The 17496-nt window shown below is 36.8% G+C and overlaps 1 protein-coding gene across 7 annotated transcripts in view; it reads right to left on the bottom strand.

The window, feature by feature from the left end:
* The window catches only part of LOC111564555 (transcription factor 4), a 291882-nt gene that overhangs the window by 11105 nt on the left and 263281 nt on the right, over positions 1 to 17496 (bottom strand). For 5 of the 7 annotated variants that reach the window (XM_055019300.1, XM_023264202.3, XM_023264203.3 and 2 more), the window contains 2 exons: positions 7027 to 7168; positions 2655 to 2820 (listed from right to left, as the gene is read on the bottom strand). In XM_055019300.1, coding sequence (XP_054875275.1) covers positions 2655 to 2820; positions 7027 to 7168 — 308 coding nt within the window. The remainder of the gene's footprint in view (positions 1 to 2654; positions 2821 to 7026; positions 7169 to 17496) is intronic. The other 2 variants (XM_055019301.1, XM_023264207.3) reach the window with 1 other exon arrangement.

Here is a 17496-nt window from a genome sequence, read left to right as displayed (position 1 = left end):
GGAGCAGTGATGAGGGAGACTTTCTTCTACTGCAAATGTTTTTTCTACAGCAATTCTAATGAGATCAGTTCTCCCACTCAGCACTGGGATCAGCTGCTCACCTCCACTCCAGTCCTCATCACAATATATTTGTTTTTTAGATGCATACAAAAAACAACAATGTGATTTCATAATAAAACCTCTCTGGCTGTTTCAAATTGTGCTATTTTTCATTTAAAGCGTGACGTTTTCCTCACCTGGATCTAGTTTGAACGCACACAGGATTCATAATAGCATACATCACTGTACTGATCAGTTAGCATCAACAGAGCTGCTGCTACAGTAGAATCTGAGCGAGTTGAGCTGATTTTATGCTAGGTAATCAATGCTATCCAGCCATGTGCATCCTAATAAATGTCACATGTATGTAGAAATCCATTGTCCACTTGCTACAAAGCAGGATCATGATGCTAGTTTACTTCTTATGCTGCACATTTAACCTTTTTCCCGAGCAGGTTATGCTAAAAATCTAAAAACAACGCTGACTGATCGATCAGTTCTGTCAGAAAATGGCGTCACTTAGATTCCTGGAAGATCCTGTGGACCAGTGCAAAGGTTTCTTAAGAAGCTAAGAGGTTTAAGAGACCACCTAAACAAGTTTCTTTCCATAATGAGCATCAAAAGTAGAGATATTTATTATCAGTAGTCTTTTTTGTCTTCATTTCCATTGACAGCAAGAAATTCCAAAGCAGTTTCATTGTTCCATTCACCTTTTAGTAGCAATATAATCCTAAAGCACTAAAAAGCACTAAAGCCTTGTACTTCCTTATGATTTGCAGTATTTATCAGGTTGAATGTATTTTATAAGTGTTATTTATGTGTTCCAAAGGCTATTTAACACCTTGTTATGTTACTCTTTGTTCGATAAGGAATGTTAGCTATTCTAACTTTACCTTTAGTCGTTTCTAGCTCCTTTTACTTTTCATTTTTGTGTCTATATGGATTAGAGAAAAGATTTGCACTGGATTTAGGCAGTGTGGCAAGCTTCCATCAAGGATAACAATGGTTAATTCCTACTTATTTAATGCGTATTATTCCCGAAAGAAGCTTTTCACTAGCTTAAGTAAGACTATAAGTGTCTTGAATGCTTTAAGAATGCCTAATTCAAGCAGTACATTAATTTACTGGAAAACACCATTGTATATAGCTTGCATATATGTTTGGACCTTGTATATTAGTACTATTGTTTCTCAAACTGTGACAAATACGTGGCTGTAGACGTGTCCATTGTTTTTGATTGGTCATTTGGGGCCAAGACCAGCTCAGACCCAGATATAGAAACCTTAGCAAGTTGATAACCAGCTTCATGTGGCTGTTGTTAGGTTTAATAAAGCCAAATAACAAAAAGAAAACCTGGATATGTTGAGTTTGCTTTGTAGTACAATCTCCTGGAGCTAAGGTATGCTAGTAGCCGCTAAAGCAGATTCTTTTAATTTCAGCCCTAACTGGTTCAAACACGACCAAAGGTTTTATACAACTTTTTGATGTGGAACCAACTGGTGGATTCCCCTTTGTCTTTTAGTATGTTGGTCTTTTTTGCTGGATCACATGACAGTACGTTCCCAAACCCTGAAACACAAAGTCAGCAACATCTTTCATTTACGTTCAGCATCAACATCAACATGACCGCCACCATCATGTACAAATTCTGGGTTTGGGATCCAAATGATTCTGATTTCAGTCGTCCTCCAGGTGAAAAGCAACCCCGATAAACAGCTTGTTTATTCTTGGAGGGATGAAGGCTGCTGAGCTGCATCCAGGACGGGAAAAAAAACAACAGTTTCCAACACTTTCAATGTAGCTTTCTTAGGTGTTCACCTTCACAACTGGTGGGTTTCACACCTTTAAGATCTCGTCAGCTGTTTCTGTTGGTGTTGATTTCCCGACCCGGAGGCAGCGAGACGGCGCTTCTTTGTGAATATCATTCGTTGGCTCTACTCTGTTGCGTGAGAAACAGCTAAAACCAGGCTCAAGACCGTGGAGAGACTGAAGGAAATCAGTTCAAAGAGTTGCATGTCCACCAGAAAACTCAACTTCAACAGAGCTGCCTCAGTTTCCAAACACCACCAGCAGTCGTGTTAAAAAAAGGATATTCTCAATGGACATGGGGACTTTGTAAAAAAGAAGTCTCTGTTTTAGATGATGTATTTAGCTGCTTCTCATCACAATTGGTCACTTCATCAAAGTCCAGAGGCTGGTTCCCAAAACACTCGCAGCTCAAAGTCCTTCCTTGTGTTCGCTTTCTCCCAAAAAATTAAAAAACACTATTGACTTAATTATTTTTTGTGGTTCGCTATCCTGTGGTGAAACTAGTATTCATATAATTTAATTAAGCCATACTACTACTGTATAATTACTGCCTTAAAAGTCCGTTTTTCGTGTAAATATCTACCTCGACTTCACCTGAAGACTACAAACTTTCAGAATTCCTGCTGTATTCAATGAAAATGCCAGTTCTAAACTGAAGTCTTGAACTGTTTCCATCTCCTGGAGAGGTTTTGATTATCAATTAGAACCAGGAAGGTCTCCAAGCTCGCAGGTATTTTGGGAAAACGCGAGTCCCAGCCCAGCTGAGGGGTTTGATGGAAGCGAACGTCTGAGGTGGGCGGGGTTACCTAGATCTTGACCTCTCAATAGCTTTGAGCTCCTTGCTGTCGGGGTCCTCCTTCTTGGGCTCCATGGACTTCGGGTCCTGCAGGAGGTTCTCGTCGCCCTCGTCCTCGGACTTGATCTCCGAGCTGACGGAGGAGGTGCTCTGGCCCTGAAGGCCTCCGGACAGAGCTGCAGGAGGAGGAAGGAGAGGCGGGGTTAAAATGTGGAAACAGCGGGATATCGTCGACATACTGAATGATCGGGAGTTCAAATTCAGAATAAATTTGGACTTTGTTGTGCCTAGAAATGTCACCGGTAGATTTATGAGAGAAAAGTTGCAGGTTTGAAACCTTAAAATTCCAGAAAAGTTTCAGGAAAAAGACACATATTGTGCATTTTAGGGAGGAGGCTGGGGCGGATGGAGGAGCACCAAATGGTTAAACTTCTAATATTGTTTACATCCCATCTACTGCTGCTGGTCAAAGGTGATTTTGAGCTACAGAAATGAACAGATCTTCAAACAATACTTGACAAACTCAGCTTTTTACACTAAACATCATGTTTCATGGAGCTGGGTGAATTATACATAGAGGAACTACAGATGGTCAGGAAAAGGTTGTAATCACTCTGTAACTAGTACACTCGATTTAGCAAATTAAAAAGAAGTTTGCATGCATTTTTTGGTTTCACTTGTTGCAAATCCATTTAAAAAACTGCAAATTTGGCCTAGAAATCACCCAGAGATCACATAGGCCGAGCTGCAACACAAACATCGCTGATTTTCAACCCAGAAAGGATAGAAAAGTTGAAGAAAAAAACCTACATATTCTAGATTTTAAAGACACAGTTTGTCAGTAGTATACTTGACTTGACTTATTAAAAAGAAGTTTGTGTGCATTTTTGGTTTCACTTGGTGGAAATAAATGTAAAAAAATGTTAATTTCAGCTTAAAATCCTGCAATTATGCAAGAATGCTGCAAAGTTAGTTGATCAGAATGAGTATTAACTCTCATGTCGTCCTGCGGGTCAAAATTGACCCGGTTTAAAGTCTGAAAATGTGGAAAAAATGTATTTTTACAGTGAAACTTCTTATGTCCACATTTTAAACATTTTTGGGAAATCTTTGAACATTTTTTTGGTGGAAAAAAGAAATGCTAAAAATGTTTCTTTAAGAACATTCACAAAAAAATCAACCAAAATCCAGCGAAATTCACTGGATTTTGGTTGATTTTTTTGTGAATGTTCTTAAAGAAAATATTAGAAGTTTTACTGATATATATGGAATCACTTTAGATATTTTTTTGAAGATTTTTTCTCATTTTTTGAAACTATTTACAAGAATTTTCTTGCCAAATTTGGAGGATTTAAAAAAAAAAAAACTTTTAAGGGAAACTTTTAAGGAATTATTGGAATTTTCGTCCTGAAGGTTTTGCAAATTTTCAGAAATTTGGGGAATTTTTTTGCTGCATTTTTGGATTTTTTTTTATACAAGGAAACAATATGTTTTTGGTGCCCATAAATGAAGACAACAGGAGGATTAAACAGAAATAGTTTTGCAAAGAGATGCTAAATCGTGTGAAACCTGCAAAACTGTATTTGAATGTGAGCATTATGGGATGCAGAGTTTGGAGTAAGGACGTCACATTTGCTTGAAATGAGGACGTAGCTTCAATGCTAACAGCTCAAGATGCAGGTTAGAGTATTTGCTGTTGATAAAGCATCGATCCGCTACAGAGGCGGTCAGATTGTCTGTGTTTCTTCTAAGATTCGGCCTCTGCTGTCTGCTCCCTCGCTGCTCAGAAAGGCTTCCCCCTTCTGCCGACATGTCGTGAAGCAGCGTCAGGCCTCCTCCAACGCCGCCGAGCATCCAGCCGACCTCCAAGATGGCGGAGGAGCCTCCCCCGAACAGTGCAGCCTTTATCCCACGTCTGTATGGATCCGTGGCTGGGACGCTGCCAGCATCTCCGTCAACACAAAACACTCCAGCGCTCTGTTCCCGCACACCCGGCCAACTGTTGGCCATTTTGAATCTCCGTCTGCCCGACTGGAGGCATTTTGTGTGCAGCTTTGAGTGACGGCCTGTGTTTGGTTTGTGTGTGAGTCTCTTTTATTTTATTTTTTTTACATACAATCGGCTGTGTGTCGGGTCAAAAAATAGACGTTAAACGCTGAGAAGTGACTTTGTGCTCCTGAATAACGTCGAACACGAGGATGCAACAACATTTTAATTCAAGCTCTGTTTATTCTCATTGTTTTTTCTCTAGCTGTGACCCCAAAGCATTTCTTAGAGTGACAGACTACAGGAAGATGTTTGTGAGCAACGTTCAGAAAAATCAGAAAATGGATGTTTGAGAAGACAAAAAAACCCACAACACCCAGCCGTACAAATAGTGTTTCTTTGCAGGCAACTCGGGTCAGTTGGTGGTTGTTTTCTGTGGTCATTTTATGTGTGGCAGTTTTGTGTTTTTGCAGTCTCTCTTTGTGGTGATTTTGTGTCTCTGTAGGTTTTTTTTTGTCTCTTTGTGTTGGCTTTCTGTCTATTTTTTGTTATTTTGTGGTTATTTTTTGTAGTTGTCTCTTTGTTGTTTGTAGTTTTTTGTAGTTGCTCAGTGTCTTGTGGTTGTTTTGTGTCTCTTTGTGTCTGCTTTATTTGTCTTTAATGTTGTTTTGTGTCTCTTTGTGTCTGTTTTATTTGTCTTTACTGTTGTTTTGTGTCTCTTTGCGGTTGTTTTGTTTGTTTTAACAGTTGTTTTGTGTCTCTTTGTGGTTGTTTTGTGTCTCTCTGTGTCTGTTTTGTTTGTCTTTACTGTTTTTTGTGTCTCTTTGTGGTTGTTTTGTGTCTCTGTGTCTGTTTTATTTGTCTTTAATGTTGTTTTGTGTCTTTGTGATTGTTTTGTTTATTTTGACAGCTATTTTGTGTCTATTTGTGGTTGTTTTGTGTTTCTTTGTGGTTGTTTTGTGTCTTTGTGGTTGTTTTTGCATCAAATCACACCCACAGAGTCATGATGAAGAAGAACAGCTGAGTTTTTTGGCTGTTCATTTAATTAAAAAAACACCCAGAAATCAGTTTTAACTTGGTCTTTTATGTAAAGTACTGATAAATATTTAACTTCACACAGAACTTGAATTGTAAGAGCCAAATTTTCAGTGGCATTAAAATATCCTGTGTGCTGTTGTGGCTCCTTGTATTTATCCAAACCATAAATTCCCGTTTGGAAATGAAATAAAACCACCCAGATCGCCACGGGGAAGTGAAACCTGTTTGAAAGACAAAGACGGAGGGTATAAAAGTGGCGTAAACGTGACGCTGTAATTTAATTGTTCAAAGTTCCTAATTGTTTTGCTGTGGCTCTGACTCTGCGTTTGCTGCCAGAATCGGTTTTAATGGCGCTCATTTGCAGCCTCCTCGCACTCGGAGCTCGTTCCAGAGTCGCTGTGTTTCTTCCTCCCTCACCTCATTACTCTGTTGGCCGCCGCCGGCTGCACTCTGCTGCCAGCGGACTCATTTTCAGCCTTTAAAACGCAGCTCAGGGCTAATTCGCTCATATACACTTGTTTTTTTTCCCTGCTTCGTATTCAGATCATCACACGTTTACCCTCCTGGTTAACTTTCTTCATTTTTTATGATTCTAACGCTCCGCTGGTGGAGGGATTCTTAACTTTCTGAACCTCAGTCAGCCAAAGTTTCCTCATTTTCACCTCTTTCTGTTTGTTTAACCATTTTTCCCCTCATTTTTCTGTTTCTACTACAAATTTCTTCCTTTCTTCCTCTTCCTGCTCATTTAATGTTTTAATTTTTCTCTATATTTTCTCATCTATTATGTTTCATTTATTGAGCTTCATTTGATCTGTTTTTATCTTTGTCATTTTCTATCTTGAGATCATTTTATTCCACATTTTCACAGCAGAAACTTTAATTTTCTACTCATTTTTCATCTTTTTTCTCCACTATAACGAAATTTCACGACTTCTTCTTCCTCCTAATTTCGATCCACTTGTGTAAAATGTCACTTCTACCATTTTCTGTCACCGTTTTCATCAGATTTTCCCTTTTTTGCCCATTTTTTCTCCCCATTTATTTATTAAACCTTTCAAAATCTTAAATTTGAACTTTTTTATGTAATACTATGTATTGCACTTCCTTTCTATCAAAACTTTTAGAGGCTTTATGCTGATTTTTTCTTCTTTTTGTACTATGTGCAGCCAGAAATGTTCATTTTGTGTGTTTGTATGAATGTATATCAGTGGAAATCCAGTCTTTTACATGGAAACACGATTAAAAACAACAGATGCTGATGCAGTTTGTGCACCTCTGCATCCTTATTTGACTCTTTACCTACAAACAAGTTGACGCTTCAGTTTCAGGACACTAGATGTTGCGTTAAAGTTTCTCACCGCGGTACGGGTCGGGCTGGCTGAGGTCCGGTGAGGTGGCCGACTGAACCGGCAGCTGAGGCACCGACACCTGACCGGCCATGGAGTGTCCTCCTCCACGCAGACCGCCCACGCTGCCGCCGTCTTCTCTGTGAGAGCCCACCTGGACGGCACAAAGACCACAAAGAAGACGTCTTAACAGCAGGAAAACAAACAGATGCTCTGATTCGGAGACTCCTGAGTCCAGATGTGGCCTGAAGTCACTCTTACAGGTTCTTTTTTTGCTCTTTAATCTTCACTTCTCTGGAGGTTTGACGGTCAGAAAGTTGAATTATGACCACTGAGAACTTATCTGCACCTTGCAATGTCATTTGCACATCCAAGCACATTCTCATTTGCACATTCGCTCACTCTTGGATATTCTGTTGATTTTTGTCTATATTTTATATATTTTTAATCTTATTTGTCTGTATTTTATTAAATTTAATTTTTATCTTATGTTGCTTTGCTTTTTTATTTTAGTTTTATTTTACTTTGTGTTATTTTATTTTTATTCATTATATTTTATTTCATCTTATTTTATTTTACTTAATTTAACCTTATTTTATTTTATACTATCATATTTTGCTTTATTTTACTGTATTTTATTATATTTTATTTGTGTCATATGATCTGATTTGTATCTATTTTATTTTATGTTTTTAATTTATTTAAATTTAATTCAATCTTATTTTACCTTCACTTTATACCCTAATATTTTATGTTATTTTACTGTTTACCCTTTTATTGAATATCCTGTAACAACTTCATTTCCCCCCGTGGATTAATAAAGTCATCGAAGTCTGATCAGTTTTCTGCATCTAAGGTCAAAATTTGACTTTTGTCTGTTGCACTCAGTTCCACTGGTTCTTTACTGATGCACATTTTTAAAAACTTTCTAACAAATACTGAAAATGTACAGAAATAGAGTCAATAAATTCCCTAAAAACCTGAGCTTTGTAGTTTTTAGCAAACGTTACTCAAACAGAAGTAAATGGGGCTTTAATTAGGGACTACTTTCAGTGGCGGATTGATCCACGTTCAGGTCTCTGGAGAGTTTTTCTTTTTCACATTTGGTTTTCCTAATGGAGAAAATGAAGAAGAAAGGTTGAATTTCTTGTTTTAGCCAAGCAAATCTGACAGTTTGTTTAAGTAGAAAAGCAAAAATGGAGACAGGACAGATAATATTTTGTGTAGAGTCCAGTAAAAATGTAGAATTTAAGTGCTATAAGAGATTATTAAGGAAAGATTTGTTCCTTTAAGGGCCTGGAAATCACTTCTGTAGATGTATTAATGTTATGTTGTTTCTTTCTGAGAACATTTTACTGAACTTTACTCCTCATAATAGATTTTCCTTATGGAGAAAACGAAGAAGAAGGAAGGTCGACAGATGAATTATTTTTCTGACAAAAAAATGACAATTTATCTGAGTAGAAAAGCAAAAAAAGGAGGTGCAATTATTTACTATTTTGTACGAGTCCAGTAAAAGCACCACATTCCTGATAATACATATAGTACATAGTGCTTTTTACTGGACATTTATAAAATAATAAAGTCACTCCTCTGTCTTGTCTCCATTTTTACTTTTCTACTCAGAAAAATTGTCAGTTTTTCTTTGAAAAACAAGAAATTCATCAGTCGGCCTTCCTTCTTCTTTGTTTTCTCCACAAGAAAAAAACTAATAAAGCAGTAAAATGTTCATAGAAGGAAGGAAAGAAAGAACAGAACATCAATATTTCTACAAAAGTGGTTTCAAGGCCCTTTAAGGCATAAAAGTTTCCCTTAATCTCTTATTAGACTTAGATTCTACCTGTGAACATGCTTTCTTTCTTTCTTTCTTTCTTCTTTCATTCACTTTTTTCTTTCTTCCACCCATTTTCTATCCTTCATTCATTCTTTCTTTCCTTCCTTCATTTCCTTTTCTTTCTTTCCTTCCTTCTTTCTGTCTTCCTTCCTTCCTTCCTTCCTTCCTTCTTTCTGTCTTTCTTCCTTCCTTCTATCTTCCCTTCATTTCTTCCTTCCTTCCTTCCTTCCCTTCACTTCTTCCTTCCTTCCTTCTTTCCTTCCTTCCTGTCCTCCACATGTTGTAGTTCTCTCTCCGTCCTGGTGAGGGCGCCCTCTGCCTTCAGAACTCTGAACATCTCCATCTGTCTCCCTCCTTCAGTCCCATCGTTCCTCCTGAACTGTTTTTTCTTCCTTTCCTTCATGTTTTCTTTCCAGACTGTCTGTGCAGGTTCATCTCTGCATGTCTGACATGTATATTTACACTTTCTCTTCTTCTGCTTTATTTATTTTTTAAAAAATTTTTGGCACTCGTGTTGTTTTTCATGTGTGTGTTTTCGGGGAAAATACCGTACGAGTGTGTATGTGTGTGTGTGTTGTTGAATCCTATCCATCTGTCTACCAACACACACACACACACACACACACACACACACACACACACACACACACACACACACACACACACACACACACACACACACACAAGCGACAGCACAACAACTGACAATTATCTTAATGCCCATATGTTTAATTGTGGGATTTCTAATTCCCAGAGCACCGAGCAGCTTCCAGCAGGGACTCACTGTTTTGGCACGAGACGGGCTCTCTTTGTGTGTGTGTTGTTGTGTGTCTTTGTGTAGTTGTGTGTTGCTGTGTGTGTGGACGCCAGCTTTTCTTTCTCGTGGCATCCTGCGGTCATCTCCGTTTCCACCCTGAGCTTTGTTTTTACTTCAAGGACGGCTGATAAGATGCGAGTGGACATGGATGCTTAAAGTGGAAGAAGGAGGTTTTGGAGTCTTTCTGAGTCTTTAACAGCCTGGAAATCGGATTTAATTCATCCACAGAGACGTGTTTTCTCTTCTGGGGTGTATTTCCGCTGACCAATAAGCAGCTGGTGACGTTTCCATCCAGCTGATGTCATTTCCAGCTGCGATGCTTTGTCAAAAACACTGGATTATATCTGCTAAATCTCAACTTTTAGCTGCTCTTTATTTGTCCTTGTGGTGCAAAAAATGAATGTTAATTCCATTATATTGAGTTTTATCTATTGTCTGTTGTCTCCTGTCACCATTTAATCCAGTTTAGCAGCTCAAACAGTTACAGTTTTACTCATCATCATGCAGAAAAGTGGCAGAAAAACATGCAAAATATTGGTTTTAGTTTGGTCGTGCAAAAACCAAGCAGAACGGCAGAAATATGAATATGCAAAGGACTCTGCCATTTATACAAAATGGTACATGAATTTATTTTATTTACATACTTTTTCCATTAATTTCCAAGTTTAAATAAGCACCAACAATGCTGCTGTCACAATAAAGTTTCTCCTACTTTGTGGTTCCCAACAGGAACCGATTTTTTGGTAGAAATGCAGCAAAAGTGACTTTTTTGGACTTTTTAGGGAAAATGGGAGTCTGGAGTACCAATTAGCAATCAGCCAAAGAGATATACAGAGGTATTCAGAGGTTTTCTTTAAGAGTAAGCAAGAAGAAACTATGTTAAATTCAGGAAAAGATTATAAAAGAACAAAATATTTCAAACTCTGAACCTCAAAATCCTGCCAGCAGGTTTTAAAGATGTATTATCGTTGAAAAATCTACAAAAAATACATCATTTCTCAGAGTGAAAAACTGTAAAAACAGAAAAAATCATCAGGTTTTTAACTTTTCGACGGTCCTTGAGGCAGTTGTGTGGGACACGGAGTTCTGTCTGTAAAATTAACCAAAATGAACAAAAGCACTCTGTAAAAAACAAAAAATTCTGCACTTCTCATTGAAACTACGACACCTGGAGTGACTCATCTGCAACCAACAGTCTTGTAACAAAAATTGTGAGATTTTTCATCTTATTTGTGGGTTGTTTTCACACAGAGCAGATGTGTAGAAACAAATCAAAGAGCAAAATAAAGTTTAGTTTAGCAATAAATGGCTCAAAAATGAAAAAAATAAACTCAAAAATAAAACGTGTAGCATCTGAAGCCACCTTTTTAACAGTATGTGGGGAAATGTTGCACATATTGAAGATTTTTTCAATTTTTATAAAATAAATAGGCATTTCTGAGTTATTTCTACTTGTAGCAGCTGCTGTGCTGCTTTAATAGAGGTGCAGGAGTTTTTATTGTGCTGAAAAGTGAGTCAACAGTGAAGAAAAACAAAGAAAACTTGGACATTGGTGTAATTCTGACATAATCAGCACCGTTCTACATGAAAACTTAATGCACGGTTTAAGTTGACGTGTTTTCTTGCAGTCGAACTTGTATTCAAACGATTCGTCTCCGCTTTATGGACGTAACGTACGAAAACCACAGCATGGAGTCGTTTTAAAACGGAATCTGTCTGTCTGTCTGCTAATCCAGCTGAGGTCTTGCCCACCACATGCTAAACTCCCCTCTCACTCTACGCAAATATCACAAAATGTCGACCGGCTTGTCGCACACACGTGTGTTACTGTGCGTTTCAAACCTCCATCTATCCGTCCCAACGTCTGTCTGTCTGTCTGTCTGCTGGCCTTATTTATTATTTGCCTTTCTCGTCTTTTTCCTTTTCCGTCCTCTGCCTTTCATCACCGCCCAGATTCCCAAATGTAAAATGGCAGCAGAGAGGGAGCTGGAGAGGGCTGCGTACATTTTTAATGGACGCCTTTTATATTTTAACAAGCCTCCCTTCGTTTAGCTCCATGAGGAGACAGACGGAGGAGAAAAATATAAATAAATCACACAGACACCGGCGTTGGTGTGAATCCGAGGTGCAGCTTTCTGGTTTGAGGCTTCTGATTGGAGGACGGATCGACTTAATCATGCAGCCGGTGACACATTTACACCTTTTATCAACTGACAACGCAAGGAAGACAACTTTAGATTGATTCTTTTGTCAAAGTTTTGGGGTTTTGTTCTGATTTTTGTTAGATTTGCAATGAAAAATGTCCTTTTTTTGGCTGCTAGTCATCTGGAAATCAAACCCAGACAAGAAACAATTAATGGCTGCTGAATATTGTTCAGGTGCAACAAGCAAGACGAAAAACTCAGATGTCAGTTTGTCCTTGAATGCACCATCTTCATTTTCATGTCACAACAACCGACCAAACACAAAACTGCTTCAAAAACGTTGGCGGATTCAAAGTTCCTCCAAAACCTGAGAGATTCCAAACACCAGAAAAACCAAATTCATCTTTCTGAGCAAAATATGGAGCGTTTCTAAACTTTTTCCAGGATTATGTGATGATAAAAGTATAAAACCGAACAATTTGAATACAAATTCAAAACCAAAAGCTGCCTTAATGGAAGGAAATCACCGTGAGTGTTGCAATAAAAGTGTAGTTGAAGTTAAGCAAATAAAACATGCAACTAGAGCTGGTTATTGTTAGAAAATCTTCAATGCTGGTGTCAATACAACATCTGGTGTCTGCACAGGATATTAACTCAATTCAAGAGATGGAAAACGTTCAGAAGACCAACATGTTTTGCAAATGTTTCACCAGCAGCCACTGAAACCAGAAAGTTTGCGTAGAACATTGAATTGAAGAATTCCACCTAAAAAAAATGTACTTTAGCTCATCTAGAGTGAAAATATGATGCAGCAAATAGCGATTCAAGTCCATATGAAGCTAGGAAACTTCATCTTGCTTTGCATTGAATAAAGAACTATTTCTGCTGCTAGAACCATTATTTCTGCACAGGGAGGAGGTCGGGGTGGATGGACGGGTCAGTGTCATTGAGTTTTCTCTATTTAACCCAAAATTTGATCCCTGAACCCTACTTGACTAGCAGCTAGTGGTTGATGATGACAATACAAAGTAGGAAACTGAGGTTTTGCAGCATTTATTCCATGAGATTCCCTGCTTTCCAACAAAGTTTCTAAAAACTGCAGTGACAGAATTTTATGTATTTAGGCCAGCGAGTGTTATGAGACCGAGATTAGGAAAGCTTTAAATGAAGAAAAACGTTTTCTAAAGCTATGCAAATGATGTAAAACATTCATTCTTTTTTCATAATGGAAGAAACTCCAAAGGTTAGACTGTGAGTCTTACGTACTTTACGACAACTGATGATGGGAATTACTTTACAAATTAGTTTAAATGGTCACATTTTATCATCATTACGCACTAGTTCTATTGTTTATATGGTCATATTTACACCTTATTAGAGGATAAAGATGTATATAATTATAATTTGAATGTAATGTCAAAAAAACAGTCACAAAAAACGACTGAGACAAAGGAGAAGCTTCTCAGTAGGATGTGAGATCTTTTAAAATGTGTGTGAGTTCAGTGATTACAAAAGAAAATGAAGGAGAAGAGACAGACGGGAAATTCTGGGTCAAGAGACGACGCACAACAACACACAAAAACACACAAGAACAAACACACACTAACAGATTTGTCAGCCGGTTGTAAACAGTCGGGACAAGTCGGCTTCTGAGCTGCTGCAGCGACACGGAAAAAGAAACTATCAATTTACCAACTCTGGAAATTGTAATATTTCACCTCGTATTAGTTGGATTCCTGCAATTTCAGTTTGTCATTTTCAATTATTGTTGCAGAGAGGAATAAAAAAAAAAAAAAACCATCTATGAAAAAAGACATCAGGAGAGGAGAGAACATGAAGCAGGAAGTCCAGTTTGAAAACTCAGCATTAAAAAAAAAAAGACTCCACACTTCAGGATTCTAAAATTCTGGAGCTACGGCTTTAAACCTGATGAATGATGAAGGGAGCTGTGGGTTTGTGACTTTTAAATGAAGCTTCACCACAATAAAGTAAAATAAAATATGCAGCAAGACTCACGCTAACCATCTATTATGTTAAAAAAGGGGGGAAAAAGCAAAAAAAAGTAAAATTAAAAGTTTAAAATCGGCTGCCAGTTGTCTTAAAAACAGTTTTAGTAGTAACTTTAATGATGTGAAGCTGTTAAGTCTCCACAGACAGGGAGGAGGTCGGGGTGGATGGACGACTCAACAAAACATTGGACTTTAACACAAGATTGCTGTGTTGCTATAAAAAAAAAAAAAAAAAGTGCTTTAAAACAGTGAAATGCTGCGACATTAAAAAAAAACTAAAAAAACATGCAAAAAACTGCAAATATCTGTAAAATTATGCATTTTTTCTTTCTACAAAGAATGTAAAATACAGTCAAATATTGTTAAAACAAAGAAAAAACACTGATTATTATTTCATTTATTTGTGTATTGCAGTTTTGGCGTGCTATTTTTAAGGTTAACATGTAAATAAAATTTTAATTTCTGCGATTTTACTGGCTATTATGTGTAGTTTAACAAAAACTGGGAAAATATGTAAAATAAGAGTGAATTCTTTAAAAAAAACATTACAAAAACTTAATAACTTATAAAATGTTTGTATTTTACAGTGTGTGTACTTTAAATAATTAGTACTTTAGAAACAGTGGACACATTAAAAATTGTAAAAACAGACGAAAATGCAATATCTAAAAAATTCTTATTTTTTTCAGATTTAAATACAGTAAGAAAAAAATACGGATAATTATATATTTTTATTTTAGTTTTATTTTTTTAATATAGTTTTGGACTTTATTGGATGGGTTAAAATGCAAAAAGAAAAATCATGTGATTTTACTAGATATTATGTTTAATTTAACAAAACAAGAAAAAACATGTAAAACAACAGTAAATTGTTCAAAAAAATTACTGTTAAAAAGGTTGGCGTTTTGCAGTATACTGAATGATTAGTAAAGGTCAGGGTGTGATTTATTAACTTTTGTAGTGACACAGTTTTTTTTTTTTTTTTTTAAAAATCCTGAAATTCAGTTGTAACTTTTGGACTTTCTAAGGCGTCATCTTGAGACCACCATGAGAACTTTCATGTCATGACAAAAATCTTAAAAAGGTCATGAAATCTGACAATATAGCTGCTCGATTTTGGCAAACGATGGTCAAAAAGTGAGCAAAAATCTATAGAAATCCATATGTGGGGTGTGTGAATATTCAGAGCTAATCAGTTATAAATGTTCTGACATGAATGATGTGAAATGGAGACGCAAAATCTTTTAGAAAAGCTCTTGTACTTCCACCGTCTATGGATCTTATACTAACTCTTACAGTATCTTTATTAGAAAATTCTGTATGACAAGAAACCCAGTCAGTTCCAGCTCAGTGTTTATCTGCAGCCATGATTCTCTAATTGAACTGTAAATAAACCTGAACCGGGTTTCTGCACAACGTGGGCTCTGTACGACCGACAGAAAACACCTGCTGCAGCGACGTCAACACAAATACACTCAGTGTTTCTGGATCTACCGGGGGAAAAGCTCGGCAACGTTTTCCACTGTTTTTATTTCCACGTAATGAACGGAGTGAAGGACGACAGACTCCTCCGTCGTTTAAAATGTCGTTAAGAAATAAGAAATGAAACAGGAACATAGAAGGAGCACAAAGGGGAAGTATGTCATGTGGAAAAATGCTGTTAAGAGTCTAAAAATTAATCTGCATGGTCTGTTATTACGACAGCTTTGGCCCTTTGTACTTGAAATTTAAAATATATGAAAAGAAAAAACTGAAAAATAGGAATATTTCCATACATTTAGTTAGTTTATACAATGGGCCAACCTAACAAAACATAAAATAATGTTAATTTTTGTGTCTCATAGTCACATTTTCATGTTTAAATCTGGGTTTTTTCCATCTCAAACCTTCTACTCAACCATCTCTGATTTACTTGAAACTTCATTATCATAAACTATGACTATTTAAAATATTATCTGTGAAATTTTATCTTCATATATCAAACACTTTCCAAGATAAAACCATTTAAAAATCGCCAGTCAATCCACTTTCAGCAGGTTTTTTCTCACAGTGAAATTTGAGTCTTTTTGAACAATATCAGAGGAACTATTAAAGATAAAAACCTGAAATTTTCTCGTTTTTTTCTCATCATGTCATTTATTCAGAATCTGTAATGGACAAGTAGATCAAATAATCTCTGATTATAGGAGAGTTGAAGTATGGGAGAAAAAATGGTAGTTGTCATGAAAAACACCATCTTTGAGCTCATTTTAACAAAATAAATTTAAACTAGAAGATCAACTAGTGATATTTTCTGAACCACATGTAGCTGCATGTCACAATAATACAAAACTAAACACGTAGAATACTTTAAATATGAGATATTTGGTCAAAACATGCAAAAAAAAGTTGTTCTCATTGAATTTTCACAACTTTTTACAAAAAAATATCCGTCAAATTGTAAGCTAGAATTTCACAAATGCCTTTAAAAATATTCATATTTTATCATTTCAAGTACATTTAAAACAGTCTTATTACCTATTGGTGGCTTATGTACATTTATCTAAAAATAATTTTGTCATCACAGTCCCGTACGAAGAGCTCATATTAGTGTATTTTCGCTGCTTCAACCTGAGACTCTAAACCATGTAGTATCAACCAATTATCAAGTTTATTTATCTAATTATCTCCATGAACAAGAGGCTGAACACAAACGTCCAACGATCACAACCTGTTTTCCCTCATAAATATTCATAACGACGCTTTGGAATAAACAACAGCATGAACGTATTTTTAATTCATTCCTTCAGGAACATATAAAAACAAACGTGCTTTTTCTCGATATTTCCGGTTGTTTCCTTTGCAGTCACCAGAAGTTGCAGGTCTGAGTTCATGCATGTGTTTATTAAATCACAGGATAATCATAAAAAACATGAACACATGAAGTAAAAGGGACCAAAACGCTGCCTGAACGCAGTGCAAGTGATAAAAACGTGTTGTTTTTATACCCATTTTCACTCTTTTTACGACAGATTACAGCCAAACAGAGCCGTACTGTAAAATAAAAGATGTTAATCTGCAGCTTTTACGGCTTTTTCAGGCTGATTTATGGAAGCTCTATTGTCTAAAACGTGGAGATCTGCCTCCGCCGTTCTTATTGAACAGATTTCCATCAGCTTACAGCAGCCAGCCGAGCATTAAAAGGCATTAGAGTGTGAGATTATGATCCATTTCACTCACTGCAACTCCGTTTAATGGAGAGACTTTTAGTTTCTGCAGTTAAAATAACCAGCATGACTTGAACACACCATCGAAGGCAGACGGCAGAACAGAAAACATGTTTAAAACCTTCCAGAATCTGGACGTTTTCTGTTTCAAATCAGCAAAAACGTGACGGTTTCTGAAGGTGAAGCTGGAAAACACACCTCCGCTGCTGGATTTATGTATTTTAATGTGATGTGTGCATATGTCTCTGCAACATACGTCCACCACCTGTTTTCTCAGAGCTATGACCTCAGCCTGAAGGCGTCTCTGCACACAAAACTACATGCAGCTGTGAAAGTATGCAGAGAAAGACGGAATTAAACGCAGGAACACGGAAACAGAAGCTGAATGGAAAAAATGTAGGAAAACGTGAAAACTGAGGGAAAATCAAAGTATATATATACAGAAAAAATGGGAATACATGGAAAAAATGAA

The sequence above is a fragment of the Amphiprion ocellaris genome, chromosome 17 (assembly GCF_022539595.1).
Source record: "Amphiprion ocellaris isolate individual 3 ecotype Okinawa chromosome 17, ASM2253959v1, whole genome shotgun sequence".
NCBI lineage: Eukaryota > Metazoa > Chordata > Actinopteri > Pomacentridae > Amphiprion > Amphiprion ocellaris.
The sequence above is the reverse complement of the archived record's forward strand: the minus strand, read 5'-3'. Positions and strand labels throughout refer to the sequence as shown.